General features: G+C 38.0%; 1 protein-coding gene across 11 annotated transcripts in view; it reads right to left on the bottom strand.

Annotated features, from left to right (window-relative positions):
* Positions 1-27,042, bottom strand: part of FRMD6 (FERM domain containing 6) — a 262,742-nt gene that overhangs the window by 29,467 nt on the left and 206,233 nt on the right. For all 11 annotated transcript variants that reach the window (XM_049706308.1, XM_049706311.1, XM_049706309.1 and 8 more), the window contains one exon: positions 5,475-5,719. In XM_049706308.1, the coding sequence (XP_049562265.1) occupies positions 5,475-5,573 (99 nt within the window). In that variant the 5' untranslated portion in view covers positions 5,574-5,719. The remainder of the gene's footprint in view (positions 1-5,474; positions 5,720-27,042) is intronic.

The raw sequence follows: 27,042 nt of genomic DNA, 5'->3' as shown, positions 1-27,042 counted from the left end.
ACAATTCAAATTTCTACAACCTGGTAATAAAGTACCACTGCAGTCTTGTACAAGACTCATAAATCTTAGGATACATGGACAAGGCCTTACTCTATAGCCGTGGTGCATGATAAATATGTATTTCAGAAGGAACCCCAAATAGCCTAATCAGATTATCAAAATTATTAATTTGGCAAGTATCTTTACAAAGAAAGTTTTCCTCTTGATGGTCTAAACAAAATGCTCACATACTGCACAATGAGTGAATACCTAGCTTTTATTTACTTTAATAATTGACACATCTTGTAAGTACCTAAACCAGGTTCTTTTTCTGAGTCCTAGTATAATTCAAACATAATAAAACCGTATTAATTTGGAACTCTGGGGTTAAGTTATTCTGAAAAGTCACATGTTGAACGATAACAGTCTTTAAAAGATACAGTTCTAATGACTTTTCAAATGTTTAATGAAGTGTTTTGGGAGACAATAATTCTAATGAGTCTGCCTTGTTGAATTCAGAACCACTAAAGCTTATCAGTATTGGGATTGACACTAAGAGACCACGTGGGTCAATTTCTTCATCTGATAGAAGTAGAAAAGAAAAGCCAGACAGCTTGCAGTCATGTAGCTAGAAGTGGCAGAGGCAGCAACTCACACCTTTGCTCATTTTGTATTACAATATTTTTGTATATGTATATTAATAAAATATGTGCAACATGACAGTTTATCAGTCTAGGTACATATATTATGTGGCATTTCCCCTCGTATTTGTACTATTAACTTGCAACTTCTTTCTTCAACAATGATGACAGTTACAGTTTTAATGATTACAAATTCTAAATTAGTTAACTCTGAATTAATGACTTCTTATCATACCTTAATATGTAACTCAGACTCAGAAAATAAAAACGTGTTGAGATCTCTTGACAATTGAAAGCCAAACAATTCAAAATGGTGACAATGTCAACTGGAGTAAGAAAAATAGGTTTACAGCTCTTTTCCACATTCACTGTTAAATGGCAAATAATCTGAAGCACCTTATCCACTAGAAAGTGCAAAAAGTATTTATGTAAGGCCAGAGAGTACCACTTAGGCTGTTTTAGAAGTTACAGGAACTCAGTGAAGCTGGGACAGTGTCTTATTTTATATTCAGGATATACAGCAGGCACTCAGTAAACGTCTGATGAACAAAAGCTAGGGATCTGATTTTCCTGTGGGCTCCTCACCTTCTTTCTGTTCCATGACTACAGACGACTCTCTGACCCACTGAGCAAATCATTTAGTAACGTGCTACGTAAGAATTTAGGGAAAATGTATCAATACGCATCCACCAACACCACTGGGGGAATACATTTGCCAATAGGAAATCAGTATCATCTTCGTTCACTAAAAAGGCTTTGGATTTGAGTTCTATATTACTATGATTCCACTTTACAAATAAGCTTAAATAAAGAAAATGATAAAGTAATGGAAAAAGTGTCTAATGTTAAATAAAATTGAATTAGATACTACAAATTTGAGACTTCAGATGTCATATAGCCTAGGACTTCTTTAATCTTCAGATTTGACTGTATTTTAAAATGTCATGGGACTTCCCTGGTGGCGCAGCGGTTAAGAATCCGCCCGTCAATGCGGAGGACATGGGTTTGAGCCCTGGTCTGGGAAGATCCCACATGCCGCAGAGCAACTAAGCCCGTGTGCCACAACTACTGAGCCTGTGCTCTAGAGGCCGTGAGCCACAACTACTGAGCCCACGTGCCACAACTACTGAAGCCTGCGTGCCTAGAGCCCGTGCTCCACAACAAGAGAAGCCACCGCAATGAGAAGCCCGCACACCACAATGAAGAGTAGCCCCCGCTCGAACTAGAAAAAGCCCGCACACAGCAACGAAGACCCAACACAGCCAAAAATAAATAAATTTTTAAAATATAATAAAAAAATAAAATAAAATGTCATATACAAAGCACTCTGGGTAAAACGTGATAAAACGTTAAAAGAAAAATTCCAAACCACACGGTGTATACAAAATGAACTATGTTGTAACTTTGTGTAACTACTGTTCAAATAATGCTGTGCATTCCCCCCCCACACCCTATATAATTATTATTGTTCCGCTAGTTTAAATCAAGTATTTGGAGCCTAACTGATAAAGCTCTTTAACAACTATTAAGGAAATAACAATGTTCTTGTTTAAAAACTGTAATTAAGTAAGGTTGTGGCTCTGAAGTCTTACCTGCTGTGAAAACAAGCTTGAGTTTTTTGCATTTGCATATTATGAGTCTTTAAGGCTACATTTTAGCTGATTGTGAAATTTTTCAAGTTCTTTAATCTTCAGGAGCAATGGGAACATTAAAAAGTGCCATAGAGTATGAGGTATTAAGAATAAGAATGAAAGCATTATCTAAAAATATACTCTATATGGAACTTTCTAATAAAAACAGCATTTGATTCTCAATGTCAATGGTTTGATTTTGAGCAAGAATGTTTAAAATACGCTCCAGAAAAAGAACTGTTCACTCTCTTCTCAGTGAAGAGGTGTAACCTCTTACCCATAATTTATATCACTCAAAAATTTTGTGGCTTCTACATTTACCATCATTTGATTTCCAAAAATTTCCAAGTTCCCATATTTATTACCTGATGATTAAAATCATTTAGAACAGTCCCTATTAGTTCAACTCATGGAGAATTAAAAATGACCAAAACACTATATTTACCCCACATGCAGAAAGGCAACATTCTATCAACTACATTTGTCAGGGAACAAACTTTCTTTGTTTAAAAAAAAAGTTTAGAAATGATTTAAAAAATGAGACCATTAATGAAATAGTTTTGTTACAGTTAATTTGTTCTACCACAACTCTACAAATATCAGCTGCTATTTTCCAAAGACAAAAATAACACTTTGTAGAACACGACAGGCCTTTGGCAGCCCTGAGTTGGCTTTCTAGCGAGGAGGGAACTCCATATTACTTAACCCAGTTCCTCCTCCCGTCCTTTGGTCCAACAGCTTGCTTGCTAATGAGGAGTCGGGACATGGCAGGGCTGTCTATGGACCCTGGAATAAGAACAGGTCTACGTGGGAGTCAGACTCCACAGCTGAGTTTCATTAACAGTGAGAACACAGCTCAAAGAAATGAAAACAAGTGCTACTCTATTAAGTGCTCATTCACTGAGCAATTCCCAGGTACCACGCACTGTAATAAGCATTTATTCATGTTATGTCTTTATATCCTCACAATGTCCCTGTGAGGAGAGTAAGATTATCTCCACTTTACAGAAGAGGAAACCGAAGCCAAGAAACTAACTTGCCCAAGGTTGCAGAGTAAATTGTGAAGTACAGATTTCCACCTACATCCCCCATCCTACCCTAGACTTACTAAATCAGCATCTCCAAGGAGTGGAGTCCAATAGTTTGGGTATTTAACAAGCTCTCCAGGTAATTCTGATGGACATCAAGTTGTAAAATCACTGATCTACAGGAACGAATGGACTGGCTATCTGCCAGTCTGTTCTCTGTAATTATCTTCCTCAGCTAAGATTTTAGTACAAATTAATTTCTTAGAAAATTATAGTCAGCTCCTAGTATTCCTCATGAAGTCAGATTAGTCTTCCTTCTAACTTACCTGAGATCAGTAAGGTTTTGCCCCATATCCTGTATATGTGCATACACACACATGAACACATGTATACACATTCCACCAGATGAAAAGACCGAAGAAGTGGAATGGAGAGAAGTTTCTTAAGTGCTTATGCTTATATTTATGTATATTTAAAAAATTTAATTGATCTTTTTATATAACTGTATAAAAGAACTCAAATAGCATATTCATGAATACATGTAAATTACATTTTGATATATTCTGACAGTGCCCATACTGACAAAGAATGATAATGTTGCCAAAAATAACAGCCTATCACTTCACAAAACCAAAACAACTTCAGGTACCCTGAGTAGAAATGTAGCTAATCAAAGGAAATTCTGCCTAACGGATTGATAAAGTTCATTCGACAGGCAGGTTTGATGCTCAGACAATTCCTGTGAGCAAAAACAAGGTTACATTAGTAAATCTGTGAAGAAACTGTGGTGACTGACAGAATAAAACCAAAATAATTATGGTAATAAGCAGAACCTTTTCCTATTTAAACTTTTAATGGAGCTATTTAAATGTCATATAGCTTCATTATAACATTTAGAAATATTCTTTTATACAGCAATTGGGTTAAAAATATAGTTGCATATAGCAAAGAAAACTAATTCAAGGCATGCACTAAGGCAATTTTTCCCTTAATTCCATCAGAATACAATCAGTGAAAGAATATGAAAGTTGATAATAGGGAGAGGGGTTGAAAAATGCTAGGCATGATTGTGGTTACATAAAACTGTTCGGCAGTCTCTACCAAAGCTAAACATATGTGTACTTCATGATTCACAATCCACTGTCGGGTATAAGCTCAGAAATGTATACATATGTGCATATACATAAAATGTTCCAAATAGTTTCATTTGTAACAGCCCCAAACTTAAAATAACCCAATATCCATCAATAATAGTTGGAAAAGAAACTGGACATATTCATACAATGAAATATTATACAATAATGAAAACGGAATTACTGTCACATGTGATAGAATGGATGACTTTCACAGGCCAAATGTTGAGTACATAAAATATACCCAGATATAAAAGTGAGCATATCACATAATCTTAGCTGCATGAAGTTCAGAAACAAGAAAATTACTCCATGGTGATAGAGGTGGGAATAGTCATTACCCTTGGGTGGAGATTACTGACTAGGAGGGATCACAAAAGATCTTTCTGGGGTACTAGAAATCTACTATATCTCAAGCTGGATGATGGTTACATGGATGTATACACTTGTAAAAATTCACTGAGCTGCTCACTGAAGATTCCTATACTTCACTGTAAGTAAACTATAAGCCAACTTTAAAAGTAAAAAATACAAAAAAGTATCATATTCCTCAATGTCCAGGTTAACTGAAAGAGTTAACTCTGACTCATGAACCATAAGCAACAGTTTAGTACTCAAATACACAGCCTATTCTTGAAATTGGCTAGACTTAGGCTACAGGTTACTATTAAAACAATGATCAAGCGCGTGTTAAAAAGCTAGCAATTATGTACTGCCATTTCACGTGTGTAGGTGACAATTCAAAAGTATTTAAAAAGCAAACTCAGATATCCATAAAAATTATATTTCAATAAAGGTTTAAAAATAGCAAAGTGTTCATGTTTCTATAATATAATAACCAAAATTCTCTTATTTTTACCAGACAAGAGAATGCTGAAAGCAGCTAAACTTAAGCCATAATTCAAAGTTTATACCTGTGTAGACCACTTTAATACCCCAATTCTCCCACATTATTAATGGTCTCATTCTGTAATGATTTCATCCTTAGCCAAGTCATAATTTGAATGTGGTCACTGGTGGGAACATCATCATTTAGACATTTCTAAAGTGGGATCTACTCACATTTATGATGATGTTCAGAGATTCATCGTTGGGAAGGAAAATACACACACTCCGGCGGTCTTGCATGACTCTGTTGTTATGGAAGTTCAGTTTGTTCATTGTGTTGTGGGCTCTCTAGTGATCAGGGCTGGGCTCCGAGTCCTCGGCAATTCCTCTGCTTCCGAGCACTCCAAAGCCAAACTCTGCTCCTCATCACACGCCCTACAGAAGCAGCATCACGACGTTCGACTACGTGGGTTTCATAGCTGTAAAAAAAAGCCCAAAAGGAGGCTGTGAATAAAGGCGGTAAGGTTGGTGAGGAGAGAGAGGAGGAGAGAGACGAGGAGAGGAGCAGCAGCACGACTGGTCTCGTTGGCACAGGTACAGCACGTCTCACAGTGAGGGCTCCCTCGCTTAATCAATGAGAATGCACAGAAACGTACTCTGTGCTTTGCCCGCTATCAAGTGTTTTAAAACTTTCAGGGACTTCCCTGGGGGTCCAGTGGTAAAGAATCCGCCTTCCAACGCAGGGGACGCAGGTTCGATTCCTGGTCAGGAAACTAAGGTCCCAAACTAAGGAAACTAAGGTCCCATATGCCGCAGGGCAACTAAGTGCCACAACTACTGAGCTCACACACCTCAATAAGAGAGCCCGCGTACTGCAAACTACAAGGCCCACGCGCCCTGGAGCCGGCGTGCCTCAACTACAGAGCCCACGCACCCTGGAGCCGGCATGCCAGAGCTAGAGAGAGAAAACCTGCAGGACACAACTAGAGAGAAGGCTGAGCGCCATAATGAAAGACCCCAACTGTCTCAGTGAAGATCCCGTGCGCTGCAACTAAGCCCCAACGCAACCAAAAAGAAAAATAAGGAAAATAAATAAATAAAATAACTATTAAAAATAAACTTTCATTCAGTCATGAATTAAACATAAACCCTCTACATTTAAGGCAGTACTGTGTACTACAGGGCTCACAGAAGCAGAAGCCTGCCTTTGAGAAGTTTCCAGTCTCACATGGGAGAAAATGAAGGGTTCTGGAATAAACAAACAAAATGACAAAATTGCAACAACAACAAAATTATCAATCTCTTTCTTTTTTTCTTCCATTACAATCAAACTCAAATAAATGTCCTGGCTCTTACATTATATTCCTTCTTCAACCACTGAGGTCTGGCTTCCACTTCCTTCTCTTCACCAGCATGGCTTTGCTACAGGAAGCCAGTGATCTCTAGACCATCAAGAGAATCCACAGGATTCATTTTGATTGATCTCTCTATGTACAACACTTACTGAGGTTGTTAAGCCCTCTTAACAACTTTTTTCTTCCTGAGTTTTTATGGTGCTGCTCTCGCTTCTGATTCTCTAACCTGACAATGCAAACTTAATTTTTCTATATGTTATTTCACCAACCAGTTAATACATAGAAACAACATGACTGTATAAACTATATTTGTATACCATGGATTTTGGATACCTCTCATATGTAATCAGTTTATTAAACCATGTCATTTTATTTTTTAACTTCTCTCAGATTTTCAGTGTATAGAATTTTGTTTGCAAGTAATGAAGACTTTATCTCCAATTTTCAATAATCACACTTTTATTTCTGTTTCATGTCTCATTGCATTGGCAAGACCTTGAAGAATAATTTTAAAACAATGGTGGATATTTTCTATATTTAATGAATGTGTCTAGTGTTTCATATATTATTGCTAATATAACACTATTCAACCAAGGTATGTTAAGACTATTTGTCTGTCAAACCATTAGTAATTATTTATATTGTTCCTTTCCAGCTACATTTGTAGGATATGTAGGAATTTCCAGGCAGAAAGTATAACCATACAGTTTTAATAGAAGAGCTATTATCATTGCTGACATAAATCAAAGCATACATGAGTCTTATTTGCTTAAGGTTCAATTTCCATCTGTTATCAGCAGGAAGATGGGACAGAATATATCTTAGATGGCACCATGAGTAAATATAAACTAGTATTTCTTTTTAAAGTATGAATGAAATACCATCCACAAGGGAGCTACTCAAACTAAGTAAAAACATATACAGTAAGTATTTCCTTATTAGGAAGGTGACCAAAAGCCCCTTAGGAGTATTCGGCTTCTCTTAAAGCATAATAGCAATTGTTTCACATTAGGTTGTAGCCAGTACATCACCCCACAGGGTCACCAGAGGTCAGTGCTATAGTTCTCTCCAGTATGGGATGGTTAGCCCACGTGTTCTATGACCACAAACTAACTGCACTCCAAATCCAATCGTCAATCTGCAGAACGCACACTTTTAGTTTAATAGTTCCAACGCACCAATTGGAGGACCAGTGTCGGCTGCATCAGAATCACCTAGGTGTTTGTAATAAATACAGAATCCTGAGCACAGTGACATTGCTACTGACTCATAATCTCCAGGGTCAGGGCCCAGGAATCTTAATCTTTTGAAAAAGCTCCCCAAGTATTTCTGATATGCAGTCACATATGGAAACAACACTTTAGCTAAAAGAAAGAAGTTGCTGAGCAGAGGGGTGGATATAACACCTTCATAGAAGATACTGGGAAAATATCTTGAGGTACAGAATTAGGGATAAGCAACTATGTGAAATATAGCACACATCATCACTATAAAAAAAAAAGTCCTCAACATTTTCAAAGGTATGAATTCCTAAATCAGGTCAAATTTGTGTACTCAGAATGTTCTCCTAAAAAATGTAACTAGGTGAGGAAACAGGATATCCTGTATAACCTCTCTTAGCAATTCAGAAAGCACTGAAGGCTCTGAGAAGTCCTATGGGCAACTTCTTAAATTTAACTTAATAATTCTCAAACTTACTTGGGCACAGAATATTTCCCCGCAAGAAAAATCTATTAAGGTCCTGTAGAATAATATTCTCAGGCATACCACCTGAGAAATACAGTTCTGAAACAATTTCATTGTCAAATATTATATTTCATGGCAAAATTTTTCCCTATGAATTGATATATTCCAACATTTAGGCCTCCTCTCTGACATTAAAATCTTTTCAAGAAATTATAAGCTGTGATTAAATGTAACTTGTTTAAATTCAAACCCTTAAATGATATTAATCTCAGTATAATTATTCAAATCTATACTTCAAATTGAGTTACTCATATAATTTTCCACTTCTAATTAAACTAATTAAAGGGGGATAATTCTACTGACGTAATTTCTAGAATTTAAAAAATAAACTAGGGAAAAATATCTTCTGAGTTTTGGGATGTTTCCAGAGCCTCATTAAAATAATTTTAAAATTTCATGGATATGATTTTTATTTACTAGTTTGTTTATAGTTCAGATAGTGCAGTATTAAAAAAAAAAAGACTAGAAGAGGATTATTGAAGAAAATTTTATAAAAGCAGAGTCTTTAAGAAGCGGTGCTGCTTCATTGCTCCTTTTTCTGCTTTGAGGATAGCAAACTAGAAAAGCCCTGAAAGAGAGATAGTATTAAGATTTTACTTTACCCAGGCCTGCATTAAAGCTGATTAAAAGGTTCCACTGAAATAGCAAAATACCCATATCTCTAATGTGCTTCGGTATAAGATTTAATCTTAAGTTGGAGAGTCCTGGGGAAAGAATTCGACTAAATTTAAACTAATTTTAATCATAGAATTGAGCCTCTGAGCCATTGGCTACTTATTCTGTATCCTAAGCTAAATCCCAACTCAGTCCCAGGAGGGCACATTTCCTACTCCAGGGCAGCCCTTGTCTGTTCAACCATCTTGGGATAGATTATTTATGAAGAACAAACCATGTTATAGTACCATATTTCCCAGACAACAACAAAACAGCTTAGATACTGATCAAACCCCATCCTGCCAGCTTTACAAACACCCAACTTACAAATAAAATGTTAAGCTATAAGATTTCCCCACTTGAATTTTAAACCCACATTATTGTAAATTCCTTACTTTCTGACAAGCCCCATTGGTTACAAAGTTACTTCATTTCTTTTAAGAATCAGGAAGCTACCACCTAGTATGGACATTCAATATTGATTTTCATTTTTTAGAAATTATTGGATGTAGGCTTTACAACTGGGTCACCCTGGAATAAAAGTATGGGCTTTAGTTCATTATAATGTATCAATGCTGGTTCATTACAAATGTTCCACACTCATGTAAGAGGTTAACAACAGGGAAAGTGGGTACCTGTGGGCTACAGAGGAACTCTGTGCTATCTTTGTAACTCCTGTATATCTAAACGTATTCTAAAGTTAAAAAGTTTATTAAAAAAAACCCTAGGTCACCAGAAACTTCCTACCCATACAATATGTATAGTCTCACTTTGAATGCAGGCAAAGGAGGATTCTCAATTCTGAGACTGTCGCCCTAAAAAAAGTGAACAGGTGGTTAATTTGATAAGAAAATTACTATAATGCAAGCAAGTCTAATAGGCATATACACAGTCAATAAGGTATCTCTATTACCTAACAAAACTAAGGCAAACATTATCTTGAAAAACTGGATTGCAGACAGCCCTATCTTTTAATTTAATCACTACACATTAATGAAACTCAAGTTATACACACAGCACTGTAGTATTTACTTGGTGAAAAGCAGAACACAAAAGCAATAGAAGATGTGCCCCTATACTCATGAATTCACCATCTAGTTAGGGATATAACAGGGCCAAGGTGCTTAAGATGATGACGTTGTCCCTGCTTGCCAAGAGCACACAGACTCCAATGGGCATTTCTTATGAAAAGACATAACAGATGACAGCATTAGGTATATGAATACTGTAGCTAAGATCATTTTGGAAAAAAAGGACATGGTCTTTTAATGAATGGTATCCTAAAAGTGATACCAAAATGCCTTTGGTAAAATTAGTTGGCTTGCTGTTGTTCACTTATTCATTCATTCATTCAGCATACATGCATTAAACACCTACTATGTGTCACGTGTTGTTGTGAGTGCTGAGTACACAGCAATGAACAAAACAAATATTCCACTCTAATGGAGACAGACAATATAACGTAGATGGTGACATGTACTATGAAGAAAAATAAACCCAGAGTAGGTGAGAGAGTTGATGAAGATAATGTGGTAGTGTGGACTGCTATGTCATACACAGTAACCCGGGGAAGCATCTCTGACAAGTTGATGTTTTAGCAGATACCAGAACTAAGAGAGGGATGTAATTTATTCCCTCCCTCCCTTCCTCCTTTCCTTCCTTATTTCCTTTCATTCATCCATCCATCCCAGGGAAGAGCTTTCCAAGTAGAGGGACAGTAAATGCCAAAGCTCACTTACTCTTCAGAAAAGGTAAAATAATAGCAATAATGATAGCTAACATTTACTTACTATGTGCCAAGTGCTGATGGTTATACTTATGGTATATCAAAGAAAACTGAAAACTCTTTGCCATGCTTCCCATGGAGAGGCGAGATCTGTTTCTCCTTCTCTTGAACCTGAGCTGACCCTGGACTAGTTCATACTCCGTCAAAGTTCTGCCTCATGGATGACTCAGTAACTTGTAGTTGTTATTCTTCTTGTCTATCTCCTCTATTCAGATCTTCTTAGAGCAGGGTCACTAGCTATGTGTGTATGTGTGTGTGAGAGTGTGTGTGTGTATTTTTAATCTCCAATGGCAGGCATATAGTACATGCTCATTAAAAGTGGGTTGTATGGCTTACTACACACATGTCTTTGGACAAGGAAGATTATACAGCAGGGTTTCTTAACCTTGGCACTATTGACATTATGGGGCCAAATACTCATTGTAGTGAGGGGCTGTCCTGTGCATTACAGGATGTTCAGCAGCATCTCTAGTCTCTACTCACTAAATGTAGGGAGAATCCCCCCATCCCCCGGTTGTGACAACACAAAATATCACCAGACATTGACAAATGTCAACTTGCGGGCAAAATCACCCATTGTTGAGAACCAATTGTTGAGAGAAAGTTTCCTTATTGAGTCACTATGGGCTACTTTTACCATCCAGCTATTTTTTAAGTAGTAGTATAATTCTTACCAAATAAACATTTTCCAACTGAAGGTCAGCAACTAAGTTCCAAACTCAGAAATCTGGATTGAACCTTGAAGTCAAATTTTTCAACGTCTTGAATGTCTAATGGCCTCTAGCTTCAGAACCACTTTGAAGTTTAGCCTTCTTGAAACTTCAATTTAATTTTTTTTTTATTTTTATATTTTTTGCCGTACGCGGGCCTCTCACTGTTGCGGCCTCTCCCGTTGCAGAGCACAGGCTCCGGACACGCAGGCTCAGTGGCCATGGCTCACGGGCCCAGCCGCTCCGCAGCACGTGGGATCCTCCCGGAACGGGGCACGAACCCGTGTCCCCTGCATCGGCAGGCGGACTCTCAACCACTGCGTCACCAGGGAAGCCCGAAACTTCAATTTTTAATGGAGTATATTGCCAAGCTTCTCATGTAAGTAGACTTTCATTATTACCAGGTACTTGTTGCTGGCGAGTCCTATTATTATTTTTTTTTTTTTTTTCGGTACGCGGGCCTCTCACTGTTGTGGCCTCTCCCGTTGCGGAGCACAGGCTCCGGACGCGCAGGCTCAGCGGCCACGGCTCACGGACCCAGCCGCTCCGCGGCATGTGTGATCTTCCCGGACCGGGGCATGAACCCGTGTCCCCTGCATCGGCAGGTGGACTCTCAACCACTGTGCCACCAGGGAAGCCCGAGTCCTATATTTTGATCCCAGTGTCTAGAAATATAAAAACTGACCTGGAAACAAATGATACCTGATTTTCAATTTGTCTGTATGCTCTCTGTATTACGAGAATATTTTCTTTCTTAAGTACGAGTCATTTGCTTACAAGGGTCATTTTGGATCCACAGAATTATTTTCCTCATATAATTTTATGAGTAAGTAGGGCTTCCCTGGTGGCACAGTGGTTAAAAATCCGCCTGCCAATGCAGGGGACACGGGTTCGATCCCTGGCCCAGGAAAATCCCACATGCCGCGGAGCAACTAAGCCTGTGCATCACAACTACTGAGCTTGCACTCTAGAGCCCGTGAGCCACAACTACTGAGCCTGCGTGCCACAACTACTGAATCCTGTACACCTAGAGCCCATGCTCCGTAACAAGAGAAGCCACGACACTGATAATCCTGCACATCGCAACAAAGAGTGGCCCCCCACTCGCCGCAACTAGAGAAAGCCCACACGCAGCAACTAACACCCAACACGGCCAAAAATAAAAAATAAATAATTTTTTTTTTTAAAAAAAGAGTAAGTAAATTGTACATTTTATGGACTCTTTTGCAGTTACTGTTTTATCTAAAAAAGAAAGTAGCTGACATCTATCAGCTATCTGGAGCCAAACCCTCTGGAAAGAACATCAGACTCTTTTGTTGCTGTCTCTTTCCCACCTCTAACCATTGTTCTAGTAGATAAAGGAGGGACTGAAAAGCTGAAGATCACCTCCCATACGGTTGAACATCAGACGTTTAGAGACAATATGGACAGAATACTGATTAAGAAGACAGACTTAACCTCCCCAATCAGACAAACCTGAATCCTACCTAGATTCTACAATAAGAGCTGTATGAACTCGGGCAAGGAACCTAATCTGTGAGCCTGACTCTTCATCTGTAAAATACGTACTACTGGCCTACTAGGATTATTGGTCAGATTAAATAAGACAATGGACATAAAGTACTAGATATCAGGTTGTTGGGGGGATGCTCATTAAAATAACCGTCATGAGTTGCCAGCTCATGAGAAGACACATCTACAACTGATTGACAAAAACACGTATCACCTAGAGATCTAGAGCTTAGAGCCAGAGGCAGCATCAGGGCTAAACTTTGGGATGTCTATTTGGGGTGGGGAAGTTAAGTCTACTGTTGGTTGTAAATGGGACAGCTGTATTATATAAGGTGGTAATTCCTCTGAAATTTTATGTATTGAAAAAGAGAAAGTATGTATGAGTATATAGGTTCAAATGTGTGTGCTTGTTGACTAAAGGATGGACTGTAAAAAAACATCTGTTTTCATCTGCTTGGTACCATCTCTCCACTGGTGAGTGTCCCTCTCCCATCCCAGATATTTCCAGTGGAGCTATCAATCACAGTGTATACTCTACTCTGGAAGGGTAGGGATGTGACTCAAGGCTGGCCAAACTGGGTACGTCATCTTCAGTCACAGTGCTTGGTCTAAAGGAAGAACATATAACTCAAGGCCAGAATTCCTCCATAAAAAAGTATACAAATGGAGAGGGCTGCTCCTCTCTTTGGATTGCTATTTGTGAGAATGATATGAGCCTGGAGCTGCTGGCAATCATCTTTACATGGTAAGAACTTTCCTGAAGAAGGAAGACATCACAGATGAAAGAGAAGCTCAGAAAGCATCCTCGTTACATCATTTGAGCTGCTACAACCAGCTGTGTCTGAAGCCAGAAACTACCCCTAGGAATTTCCATATGTGAGTGAATAAATTATTCGTTCTCTTCAGCTAATTCTGCCACTTGCAACTGAATGAGTCTTTTTGAATACAGCCCATCCAAACAAGCTGATATACTGCTTGATACATTCATTCATTAATTCACTGAATGCCTACTATCACTGGCTACCCACGTCAATATTTACTTGAAAAAAACATTGCCCTAAGTTTTAAAGTTTTTCTCGATTCTAAAACAAAGGAGAATATTCTCTATGGTGAATATTCACCATTAGCAGAGAAGACCTGAGAGGCAGGAAAAAAATCTGAGTAGATGAAAAATTTAGGTGGTTGAGTTGCTGGTCAGATATCATCATTCTCTAAGATCATTACATACAGCAAGTGATTTATGGGTATAATGCATAAATTCATTCAAGGCAAACAAAGTATACAGGGCAATTAATTCATAACAGTAATTTTCAGCAACAAGAGAATATCTTATCTGGAATACTAATTTATGGGTGAATAATCCTCTCTTATTAAAGACCACTATGTGTTTTTACAGAATTGTGCTGAATATGCTTTTATTATGTTTTCCACTTATAATAAATTACAGTAGCTGCAAAAAAATGCTTTTTCTGCAAACAAAATAGCTAGAAAGCATCGTTGATATATAATTTCGGAATTGGTCAGTTTATAGTATAGTTGTAGCAATTTTGCAAAAGTTGGTAAGGGGAAAATCATTAAGTTAATTACCATATGCAATCTAGTATGGACTATAACCTGACTGTAACATTATACACACTATGTAAGTGGCTGTGTATGTCACTTGAAATGCAGTTATTATAATATATAGTTATTGTATGAAAAGTTTGCAGATATGTAAATATATGTATTTATTTTAAATATGTAAGTATACGTATATATTTTTACATAAATAGCATATGTATATAAATATGTACATATAATACAAGTGATAAATACTATAATATATAGTTATTGTATGAGAAGTTTACAGGTATGTAAATATATGTAGTTATTTTAAATATGTAAGTATACATATATATTTTTACATAAATAGCATATGTATGTAAATATGTACATATAATACAAGTGATAACTACACGTGAAATGTAGCTATTGAATCAATGGAAAGTTTAAGTCAGGAAAAAGGCAATATAATGTGCTGCTTAAGCTTGGACTCTGTATGTAGCCTGACTGCTCCGATTTGGATGCCAGCTCTGACACCTGCCACTTGGATGCCTTTGGGCAAGTCTCTTCACTTCCTTGTGTCCATTTTTTTCACCTCTGAAATGGAATTGTTGGGAAGATTATTAATTGGGTTACTCATTTACTACTAGGTAATGTTACTGACTTCCTATCATGGAAAGCAAGTGGAGGAATTGCTTTTTGGTAATATGTGTTGGTTCTAATCTATCTATTCTGTCATTAATCATATCTTGAGTTTTGCAAGACATAGTATTTTCCTCCTGTTAGTAGCTAATAAATTATTTCATTTTTGTATTTAACCAATGAGATTTGCTGCACCTTGAGGCTGGGAATGGAAAAGAACCTTCCAATTAAAGTGGACTTGAACTGGTGCCAAGTAATGCTTATCATACTCTAATGAATAAAATTATATGGCTAGTCCTTGGCTATAGACAAGGGAGAATATAAGAAAGGTAGGCAAGGAAGCTTTGTATTGCAATAAGGAGAAAAATGAGTGAAATGGATGTACTCATAAGCTGTAGTTAGCATTGTAAATCACTGTGACCAACATGAGTCTAGTAGGAAGCATAAAAATGTTCATACCTTTCGACCCAGTAAGCCAACCTTGGGAAATGTATAAGAAGGAAATAATTCAAACAGAGCACCACACTTTTGATCAAAGGTACTTAAGGAACCATTATCCATCAGAGTAAACACTGGAAAAAAAAATCTAAATAGTCTAACAACAGCAATGGATTAGTAAACTATTTTATGTCAAAAATAACATCAATAATAAAAAACACCGGGCTTCCCTGGTGGCGCAGTGGTTGAGAGTCCGCCTGCCGATGCAGGGGACACGGGTTCGTGCCCCGGTCCGGGAAGATCCCACATGCCGCGGAGCGGCTGGGCCTGTGAGCCACGGCCGCTGAGCCTGCGTGTCTGGAGCCTGTGCTCGGCAACGGGAGAGGCCACAACAGTGAGAGGCCCGCGTACCGCAAAAAAAACCCCCACCATTTACTGAGTACATTCCCCCCAAATCACAAATACCCACTACAGCCAAAAATTACCCTGTTTCACTGTATGTTTTTAGAACAGAACTTGCAGGAATAAAGAAGTAAAGAAAGCCTCTAAATCTAAGAGGTAGGGAGAAAAAAAAGAAAGAAAAAAATTGCAAGTATTCTGTTAGTCCATGAACAATCATAAGCCAACTGGCATTTGAGTCCTATAACACTGTTAAAGTTTACTACTTTTTGTCTCTCATACCATTTCTAAATTCTGGCCCTTAGAGACCTTATAATCTCTCTGAAGAGCTGAAATTAACAGTAGAAAGTAATACAATTGTATTTTAAGTTAAATGCTAAACTGCACGGTAACATAATGGTTGCGGGATTTGAGAAAAGACTGAGACCTGAGCAGAGTGCAGCATTCAGGCCAATTTCATGGAGGGAAAGGAATGACTTGTATGCGGTTGGGAGAAGAAGGAAAGAACTGCAAGGGTGGAAAGCAACACAGTTAAGGCCCCGAGAGGGGAGGCAGGAGAGAGGTCTGCCCACCCCCCTGCCCCAGCAAAGGCCAGATGGATGACATCAGGACTTAGAGCTCCCCTGCATCTTAAGGCACTTTCTTCAGCACCCTGAGAGGCTTCTGGCTCATCAGGACATCATACAGTGGGTCTTTTTTTTCAAAGTTGTGTTCTAAGTTAATGCAACCAATCACTTCCTCTAGCTCTGGCAATGGTTTTGCACACTGTGGTATTCTGACTGCCAGACCTTTGAATTTTCCCCTTCTTTGACATTATTTTCTATGACCATACTCACTTTATTCACTCAATTATAGAGGCAAAGCAAAGGGTAATGATAACAGTGATACCTGGGGAAATAAAACCACCACTTGAGATTAAAAACATATTTCTGCAAAGCACCATTCTGGTATACTCTCCCTAAACAGAACAGTTATAAGCATAATTCTTTTAATCAACAATTACAGTGGCTTCCCTCCTGGAGTTCATAAAAGAAGTAATGGGAATCTTCAGAGTTATTTTAAATATTTCAAAAAGTCTAATAAAATTGGCATATGTACCCATGGTGATATCTCAAGGGAAGTTAAAAGCGCATTCACTTAAGTAACTTCAATATCATTTTTAAGTGCTTCTTTTCATAGCACAATTAGTTTCACCTGCCAGATTAAAAAAGTGAAAACAAATGACTTAAATGACTTAAATTTATCTTGATAGACAATTTTTCCAAATCTAAAGCCAAGGAAGGTGGGAGAGAAGGATAACAAGTGATCCTCAATGGCTGAAAGGTTGGGATAGATTTAGTTGCTATATATACATTTAAAAAAATAACCTTAGTAAGGAAAAAAAAAACCCTTCCTTCTGTCTAGTCTATCATTCTAGTGGCTTTCTCCCCTGCCATACCTCCTCACTGTGTTCTCACTTGGATTTCTAAATGTTCTGTCTTGTCTCATTCTTTAAATCTACCACCCCCGCAATGCTGCCAGGGTGACCTCATTAAACTGTACATCCGATCTTGCATATCACACCCCAGCTCACATTCTTCAGGGCCACAGCACCTCCACAGGATCGCATCTGAACTGTGAGGCACAGCAAACTTTCACCATCAGGTCCCCTCCTTCCTCAGTGTGGCCATTCTCCAACTCACGTTTTATATTACTGAAATTCTTTTCCTTATGGTTCCCTGAACAAGTTTTGCTCTCATATTTCCATGCTTTTGACCATGGTGTTTCCTCTGCCTATAATATCCTCCCTTGCCTATTATTCCACCCACCTCCAAAAGAACAAAAGCAAAGAATATTCATTCTCTCTGGAAAACTCAAGACACTGGTCTGTGAAGCACGTCTCCACATCAGTAGGCAGCTGAGGAAAAAAGTTGCACTTTTATCACCTTTGTACTTGTTAGCAAGCCTGTCTCCCCAGATAGCACTGGAACCTCCTCAAGGATAGGCTCTGGCAGCATCTCTGTGTTTCTAATGCCTGGAGTAGTACTAGGTCTGTAACAGGCACCCAGTAAGGTATGTTGACTAAATTATTTAGAAAGTCACCAGAAATGTGAATGAATTCCCTAGCAATTAAGATTAAAATTAGGTTCTTTAAGAAGCACTCCCCTCACCCCAGCAATGGGAGTCAGTATTGGTCACAGCTTCCTGAATATTTTCTGTATGTTAATTATAGGTGAAAGAGGGCACCTTTTTTCTTGTCTTTAAATTTAGTGGACAAACGTAATGTCAATACTGTCAACAAAGTACAGTTTTTAGGAAAGTCTCCATGTGTATCAGGTTAAGCCAACTTTCTCCATGTGTATCAGGTTAAGCAAACATATATAAAGATACATTGGTTGGGATGCACTAAGTTGCAAGTACCCAAGATATCCAAATTGAACTTGGACTCTGAAGCCACATTGCCTGGGTTGGACTCCTTGACTATTTACTAGCTGTATGACCTTGGACAAGTCCCTTCACCTTGCTACATCTCAGCTTCCATATCTTTAGAATGGAAATAATAACTGTATCTACTTTAAAGGGAGTTATAAGGCATATGGTAGACACTACATAAGTGTTAACTACTGATAGTTAAACTAGTTAAATGATATAAGGGGAATTTATAAAAATTAAAGTAACTGGAAGCCTAGAAGTAGGATGGGTAAGCTTGTGGCTGGTTTGATGTAGTAGTTAAACATGTCATCCAGGACCTAGTTTCTTCCTGGCACCTTGGAATCGCTCCACTTCAGGGCCGGCATCCCTCAGAGTAGCCAAATCAACCAGAATGTAGAGGCAAACAAGAGTACTGATACTCTGACTGGATGTCTTAGGCTACAAGCCCCCTATCACTGGGCAGGGGCATGGAATAGTTAGATTAGCTGAAGCCTCCCAGGGCCCACCTCCAGAGCTAGAGATGGGATCAACTTCCCCTGAAGTACATGGACATCAAAACAAAAACATGGGAAGTTGGGAGATGAAGGCAGATGCTAGATAAGCAACCAACAAGAAGAACAAAGGCAATGGTAAAAATTCATAAATTTTAAACCACTGAAACTTCATTTTTTCATAGCCATCTGTATTCAAAAGTCATATTGGTTTAGCAACTAGGGCAAAAATTCCTTTCAACCAAGATGAATTTCTAGCATGACATTGCCAACAAAAAGTGCTGTTCTCAGGGAAAATCCTCCAACTTAGAAGCATCTGCTTCTAATTTCCACAATGAAATCTCTGATTCCTTCATTCATGGTAGATGCATTCAATTCCCTCTGACACAGAACTGCAGCTTTCTAGATATTAATTTTGCTGTGAAATTCTTATTATCTGGTGGTAATATATGGAGCTCTTTAAAGATTGAATTAAGCATTTGAGAAGCTGCTAGCTTTCTTGTAACACTGAAAAAGGATTTTACATGTCATGAAATGGTTCTTAATAACAAGAATGAAATAAACATACAAACTGGAAATGCAAAAGTCCACTGGCAGTAGAATAGGTAAATAAAGTACGGTACATTAACACAATTCAGCACCGAACATTAATGAACTACAGCTACACATTAACAAGTATGAATCTCAAAAACAGTGTTGAACAAAAAAAGCCAAGTTGCAGAAGACTATATATGCTATGATTCTTTTCTATGAATAGCAAGTTCAAAAACGGGCAACCAAACAATGATTCATTTAGGGATACATACATATGCGGTGAGACTATAAAGAAAGGCAAATGAAAAATTAACCTCAAAATTGTAATAGTGGTACTGAGGGGTGGGGGAGGCTGAGGTAGGGAATGTCTTCAGGAAAGGGTCAGGGACTTCAAAGGTGCTACAGAAATAGTCTTTTTCTTAAGCTTCGTGGTAAATACAATGGTGTTCTTTTATAACTATTACTGTTTAAAATGCACATAGACATTATAAACACTCTTCTATGTGTGTATTTCGCAATTTAGAAAAGTTAAAGTCGGAGGTACTGATGTTAAAATGCTGTGAATAATCACATACCACTGATTAAACTTTAAAAAGATATGTAACAACCAGTTATACAAGGGTTAAGTCAAAACCCACGTAGTCACTAACCAACAATGCATCTTGAAAGGAATTCAGGATGAAAAAACAGGATGAGGCATTCCGTGCTTTAGATAAACAAGCTCCTAGATAGATGCAAATCTCAGGAAGAATTTCAAAGACCCAGCTTCTTGCATCTTCCCATACATAGAAAAGCACTAGAATCATTAACTTGTGATATCTGTTCTTTGTGATTGTAGTAATCTTTTACCAAGATGTATGCTTGACTATCTGTATTTCCTAGCCCCAAAATTCATATACATACTGGCTCCTCACCTACCTCTTCAGAGCAGTTAACTCAGAGCTACTGAGTGGCTGTTTCCTGGGTTATATATAGTCCCCAGTGAGAATAAAACTTAACTGAATAAAACTTAAACTCACAACTCTCATGTAGTGTGTTTCCCTTAAGTCGACAGTGGATTATGCATGGGTTTCTATCTACTACTAAGTGAAAAAGTAATGCAATAAAGTACAATCAAATGAAAACCTTACCACTGAATCAGATATTCAAGATGGTTCAGTCCAAACCCTTAATTTTACAGGTTAAGAAACTGACACTTAGAATGACTGGGCCAAGATGATACCAGGTAGTTTTAGGCAGCTGGTGTGTTTTCCTTCCAGAATTTTTCTTCTCTAAGGTCTATTCAAAAACTCCCATGGGTAGAAAACAATTTAGTTTAAACTAGTCTCTTTGCAAAGTTCGTATTTCATATATTTAAATAGAAAGTTAAGAAACATGTTAAAATGATTCACTAAAGTAAACATACCCAAATGCTAGTAAAACCTGCCTTTTATCCTAATAGTTGTAGAATTATATGTAAAAAAAAAAAGTTTATGAAGCCAGAAAAAGACTTTGAAATGCTAAGAATCCAGTTTTTTCACTTATACATAAAAATTATGGGCTGAAATTGTTTTAACCGGACACACCCAAATGAGCAGCATTACCTGGACACACCCTCACACACGCACATATACTGTGCATGTGTCAAACGTGCAGAATGGTGTGAAGTGAGACTCACAGGGCCAGGCACCCTCTACAGTAAAAGATCAAAAGCACAATCTACAGACTTTCAAGTAAAAGATTCCTCTGGACATTCTAACACAGCTTTATAGTGCTACAAAAGTCTTATTTAACATTCCTTTAGGGGTTTTGCTGTGAATATGTAAGTTAGAAACAAAACTATCACATAAATATAAAAGGCATCTGAAAATATCAATTTAAAAAGAGAAAAACAAAGATTATTTTAATCATTAAAAACCCTCCTTAGAACTCTGATTTACAGTTTGAAAAATCCTTAAGGGAAATGATAAATGTTTGTTTTATATATGGCTTCTTTTTTTTAAACTGAAGTACGTATAGTTGATTTACCATTTTGTGATAGTTGCAGGTGTACAGCAAAGCGATTCAGTTATTTTTATATATATATTCTTTTCCAGTATAGGTTATTATAAGATATTGAATATACTTCCCATTGCTATATAGTAAATCCTTGTTGTTTATCTATTTTATATATAGTAGTGTGTATCTATTAATACCAAACGCCTAATTTATCCCTTCCCTTTCCCCTTCGGTAACCATGGTTTCGTTTTCTATGTATGTGAATCTGTTTCTGTTTTGTAAATAAGTTATTTGTACCATATTTTTTAGATTCCACATATAATTGATATTATATGATATTTGTCTTTCTCTGTCTGACTTACTTCACTTAGTATGATAATCTCTAGGTCCATCCACGTTGCTGGAAAAGGCATTATCTCATTCTTTTTTATGGCTGAGTAATATTCCATTGTGTGTGTGTATACTACATCTTCTTTATCCATTCATCTGTCAATGGATTCTTATAGGTTGCTTCCATGGCTTGGCTATTGTAAATAGTGCTGCTATGAACATTGGGGTTCATGTATCTTTTTGAATTAGTTTTTGTCTTTTTTAGATATATGTATGACTTCTTTATTATAGCTTTACAAAATATTTACCATTGCTATTGTCATGCAGGGATACATCTCCAACACATTAAAAGACACTCATTCCTAACAAAGCTTTCAGTTACCATTAACCAGACACTAACAATCTAAACTTTAAAAACATCTCACCACCCACTTCTACCACCACCACCCCCCATTCCTCTGGGGCATCATCAAATCATTAGCCAGTCTACTCTAAGGAGAGAGAAGTGGCTTGTGTCATTCTGGAGAAACATGAATCCAAGACTGTTAAGATTGCTATGGGGAACTTCACTGGGAGCCAGGGCTGCGGCCTTAGGTTTTTCCCAAGGGAATCGTCAATCAGAAGCTGGCTCTCCTCTACCTGCCATCCAGTGTTTAATTCCCTTAGCTTCTGGAAGACAACTACCATGAATTTGCCAGTTCTATCAAGTATGAAATCTGATTTTCCAGTGGTACTTACCTATGTACTAACATTCTATTTCCCATATACCAATACACAGGCCTTATTTCTGGAACTCTTCTCAACTAGGGTTTTGAAATACGATAAAAACCAAGGTCTACTCAATTATTACCCACATATTTCAAAGGGAATAGATATAAAAGCCACTTAACAGTGAACCTCTGGGCTCCTTGGTGTGTGAAGTCAACAAAACCCAATAGAAAGTCACTAAATAGCCCATTTGACCTACCTGTTCATTGGATTTTCTGGTTCTGTGCTGTGCATTCCCCCTGCACATTGCCAAAAGAGAGCATTCCTTCTTACAGTAATCATCCTCTAATGCTGTGAGAAAGACTTCAAGTATGGTTTTTAAAGGGTGTGGAGGAAGGAGACCAGAATTACACCTTGCCCTACACTAACAGGGTTAATCCTCCATGAAAAATGGAACCACAGCTCAGCCCTGAAGGTTAGAGTTAAAAACAAACAAGCAAACCAATCAAACAAACAAAAAACAGAAACCACCCTACCTCTGCTCAGGACTGAGTTTTTTATATGGCTCTAATCATGCTGGAATGGCAACTAGTTCTGAGGTTGACCTACAGACTTTTGTCCTGGAGAAACCAGATGAGCAGCCTATTCCAAGGTCTCAGCCATCACTCCTGACGAGACAGTTGTGTAAAACCAGTAGTGCATCACTGCCATTTTACTCCCTTAACCCTACCAAAAAAAGGCTATATTTTGCCAACAATTGCCTTGGAATCATCTCATCTTAGATCCAGAGGCAAAACTATTCAAGTGTTCAAAAAGTCATTGGGAGAGAAGTGCCTCTTTCCCTTCATGACTTTCTCATTTGGAAGAGTGAATTAAGAAAACATGGTGTTGGTCCTAGTCATGGGCTTTCTATGGAAAGCTGGATGAGAATTCTTTTTCAGATATAAGATTTGGAAAGTTGTAAGTTATCTACTGGCTTTGCAATTCAGTGAAAGTCTCAGGGAATTCAGGAGATAAAATCCTGAAATTCCCTCTAAAGAGTCTTTCGAAAACATCTTCCAATCGAATTAATCTGTCTACAATGTGGAAATTATTTGCTCCAAGAGTGTAAAAAGTCATGACAGTTTATGAAAAGTCTACAGCTAATATTACACTTAATGGTGAAAGACTGAATGGTTTTCCCCTAATATTGGAAACAAGGCAAGGATGTCTGCTCTCACTACTCACATTCAAAGTTGGAGGACTTACTAGCTGACTGTCAGCCTTATTATAAGGCATACGAATAGTAATCAAAACAGTATAATATTGGCCTACAGACAGACATATAGATCAATGGAATAGGACAGATAGTCCAGAAATTGAGCCATACATAAAAAGTCATTTGATTTTTGACAAAGGTGCCAAGGCAATTCAGTGAGAGAATGAACTCTCAATAAGTGGTGCTGGAATAATTAGATATCCTTAAGGAAAAAAATGACCTCAACGCATATATAAAAATTACTTTGAAAGGATCACAGATCCAAATGTAAAAGCTAAAACTATAAAACTTACAGAAACTTCTAGAAGAAGATCTCTGTGATCTTGGGTTTTTTAGGGCACAAAAAACCATGACACATTAAAATATAAATTGAACTTCTTTATAATTAAAAATTCTGCTTTGAAAATCACGTAAAAATGATAAGGCGACCCTCAGACTGAGAAAACTATTTTTAAAATACTTCTCTGATTAAAAACTTAAATCCAGAATACATAAGTAGCTCTTATAACTAACAGAAGACAACTCTCTTAAAAATATGGCTGAAAGATTTAAATAGTCACTTCTCCAAAGAAGATATACAAAGGGCAAATGAGCATTTGAAATGATACTCCACATTATTAGTCATTAGGAAAGTGTAAACAAAAACCATAGTGAGATACCACTACACACTCACAAGAATGGTTAAAATTAAAAAGACTGAATACCAAGTCTTGCTGAGAATTTGGAGCAACTAGAACTCTTAGGTGGGAATGTTAAATGATACAGTCACCTTGGAAAACAGTCTGACAATTTCTCATAAAATTAAATTCATTTACCACGCAACTCAGGTATCTCATTCTTAGATATTTGCCCCAGAGAAATGAAAAGATAGTCACGAAAGACTTACACATGAATGTTCATAGTAACTTCATTCATAACAGGTCCAAACTGAAAACAATCCAAATATCCATTAATAACAGATGAATAAACGTATTGTAACAACTGAATAATACCCAACAATAAAAAGGAACTACTGATACATGCAACAAAATGGATGAATCCGAAAAGCATTTTGCTAAGTGAAAGAAGTCAGATATAAAGGCAAGGCAGAAAAAACTAGATGCCATATGGTTCCATTTATATGAAATTATATAAAAGGCAAAACTAAAGATGAGTAGTTGTCAGGGATGGGGAGGTAAGGGGGAAAGGCAGAGAAGAGAGGAAGTGGTGGTGGGGGAGAGGCTAAAAGGTGGCTGTAAAAAACTTTTTGGCAGGACAAAAATGATCTTTATCTTGATTGTGACACTAGTAACATGATTATATACATTTGTCAAAAGTCATCAAATTATCTACTTAAAATTTGTGAAGTTTATTCTTATTGTATGTAATTCATATCATTAAAAAATGCTGATTTAAAAAAATTTTAATGAATCTACACGTTCATTAAAGTGCCTTACATGTTAAGTAATACATCACCTCAAACCCTTCACTGCATGACACAGAACATAAACAAAAGTGAAACAATACATTAGATAAACTGGCTAAATCCATGGCTTCAAAAAGTTTAAACCAGACCTTAGAATTAAAATGTAGGAAGTCACGGTGATTTGGAAATAGACTAATTTTAAAGGATACTAAGTAAAAACAAAAGTTGGCCTTTTATGTTTATCAAAGGTTACCATCCAGCAAGAATTCTGGAGAGACAAAAGAAAATTTCTTGTTAAAAATTGCAATAGCAGAGTTTTTAATAGGTAGTATTTCACTTGTCACATGGTATAACTGTTCATTTCTTTGTCTGTCTCCTCTCATCAACCAGGCTCTAACTTCTAGAGGACAGGTCCATGCACTGTTCATCACTGAATTTCTAGCAAACTGCTTGGCACATAAATGATTGCTGAATGAAAGAATGAACTGCAGATGTTCTCATGCTAAATTAGGTTTCTTCTCCAAAGTCCACATGTAAGTAAAACTTCCTGCAGGAGAGCATATGGTAGATGCACTTCCATAAAACATTAGCACTATTTTATTCAAGCTTCAGAGTGTTCTTCATTGCAATTTAAAAATTACGAAGTTCTAAAGAGAAATCAGGCAACCGATGTCTCACCTTTAAATATATGATGTGCAATCATTTCAAAAAATCTTTAATTTCCCTTTACTAGAACAGGTTCAAGATGGCAGAGTAGAAGGACGTGCCCTCACTTCCTCCTGCGAGAGCACTGGAATCACAACTAACTGCTGAACAATCATCAACAGGAAGACACTGGAACTCACCAAAAAAGATACCCCACATCCAAAGACAAAGGAGAAGCGGCACTGAGACGGTAGGAGGGGCGCAATCACAATAAGATCAAATCCCATAACTGGTGGGTGCATGGCTCACAAACTGGAGAACAATTATACCACAGGAGTCCACCCACTGGAGTGAAAGTTCTGAGGCCCACATCAGGCTTCACAACCTGGGGGTCCGGTAACATGAGGAAGAATTCCTAGAGAATCAGACTTTGAAGGGAAGCAGGATTTGACTCCAGGACTTTGACAGGACTGGGGGAAAAGAGACTCCACTCTTGGAGGGACACACAAAGTAGTGTGCACATCGGAACCCAAGGTAAGGAGCACTGACCCCTTAGGAGACTGAACCAGACGTACCTGCTAGTGTTGGAGGGTCTCCTGCACAGGTTGGGGGTGGCTCTGTCTCACCATGAGGACAAGGACACTGGCAGCAGAAGTTCTAGGAAGTACTCCTTGGCGTCAGCCCTCCCAGAGTCCGCCATTAGTCCCACCAAAGAGCTCCAGTAGGCTCCAGTGTTGGGTAGCCTCAGGCCAAACAACCAACAGGGAGGGAACCCAGCCCCACCCATCAGCAGACAAGGGGATTAAAGTTTTACTGACCTCTGCCCACCAGAGCAACAAACAGCCAGCTCTACCCACCACCAGTCCCTCCCATCAGGCAACTTGAACAAGCCTCTTAGATAGCCTATCCACCACAGGGCAGACAGCAGAAGCAAGAAGAACTAGAATCCTACAGCCTGTGGATCAAAAATGACGTTCAGGGCTTCCCTGGTGGCACAGTGGTTGAGAGTCCGCCTGCCGATGCAGGGGACATGGGTTCGTGCCCAGGTCCGGGGAGATCCCACATGCTGCAGAGCAGCTGGGCCCGTGAGCCATGGCCGCTGAGCCTGTGCGTCCGGAGCCTGAGCTCCACAACAGGAGAGGCCACAACAGTGAGAGGCCGGCGTACCGCAAAAAACAAAAAACAAAAAACGACGTTCACAGAAAGACAAGATGAAAAGGCAGAGGGTTATGTACCAGATGAAGGAACAAGATAAAAC

This window comes from Orcinus orca, chromosome 2 (genome assembly GCF_937001465.1).
Source record: "Orcinus orca chromosome 2, mOrcOrc1.1, whole genome shotgun sequence".
Lineage (NCBI taxonomy): Eukaryota > Metazoa > Chordata > Mammalia > Artiodactyla > Delphinidae > Orcinus > Orcinus orca.
The sequence above is the reverse complement of the archived record's forward strand: the minus strand, read 5'-3'. Positions and strand labels throughout refer to the sequence as shown.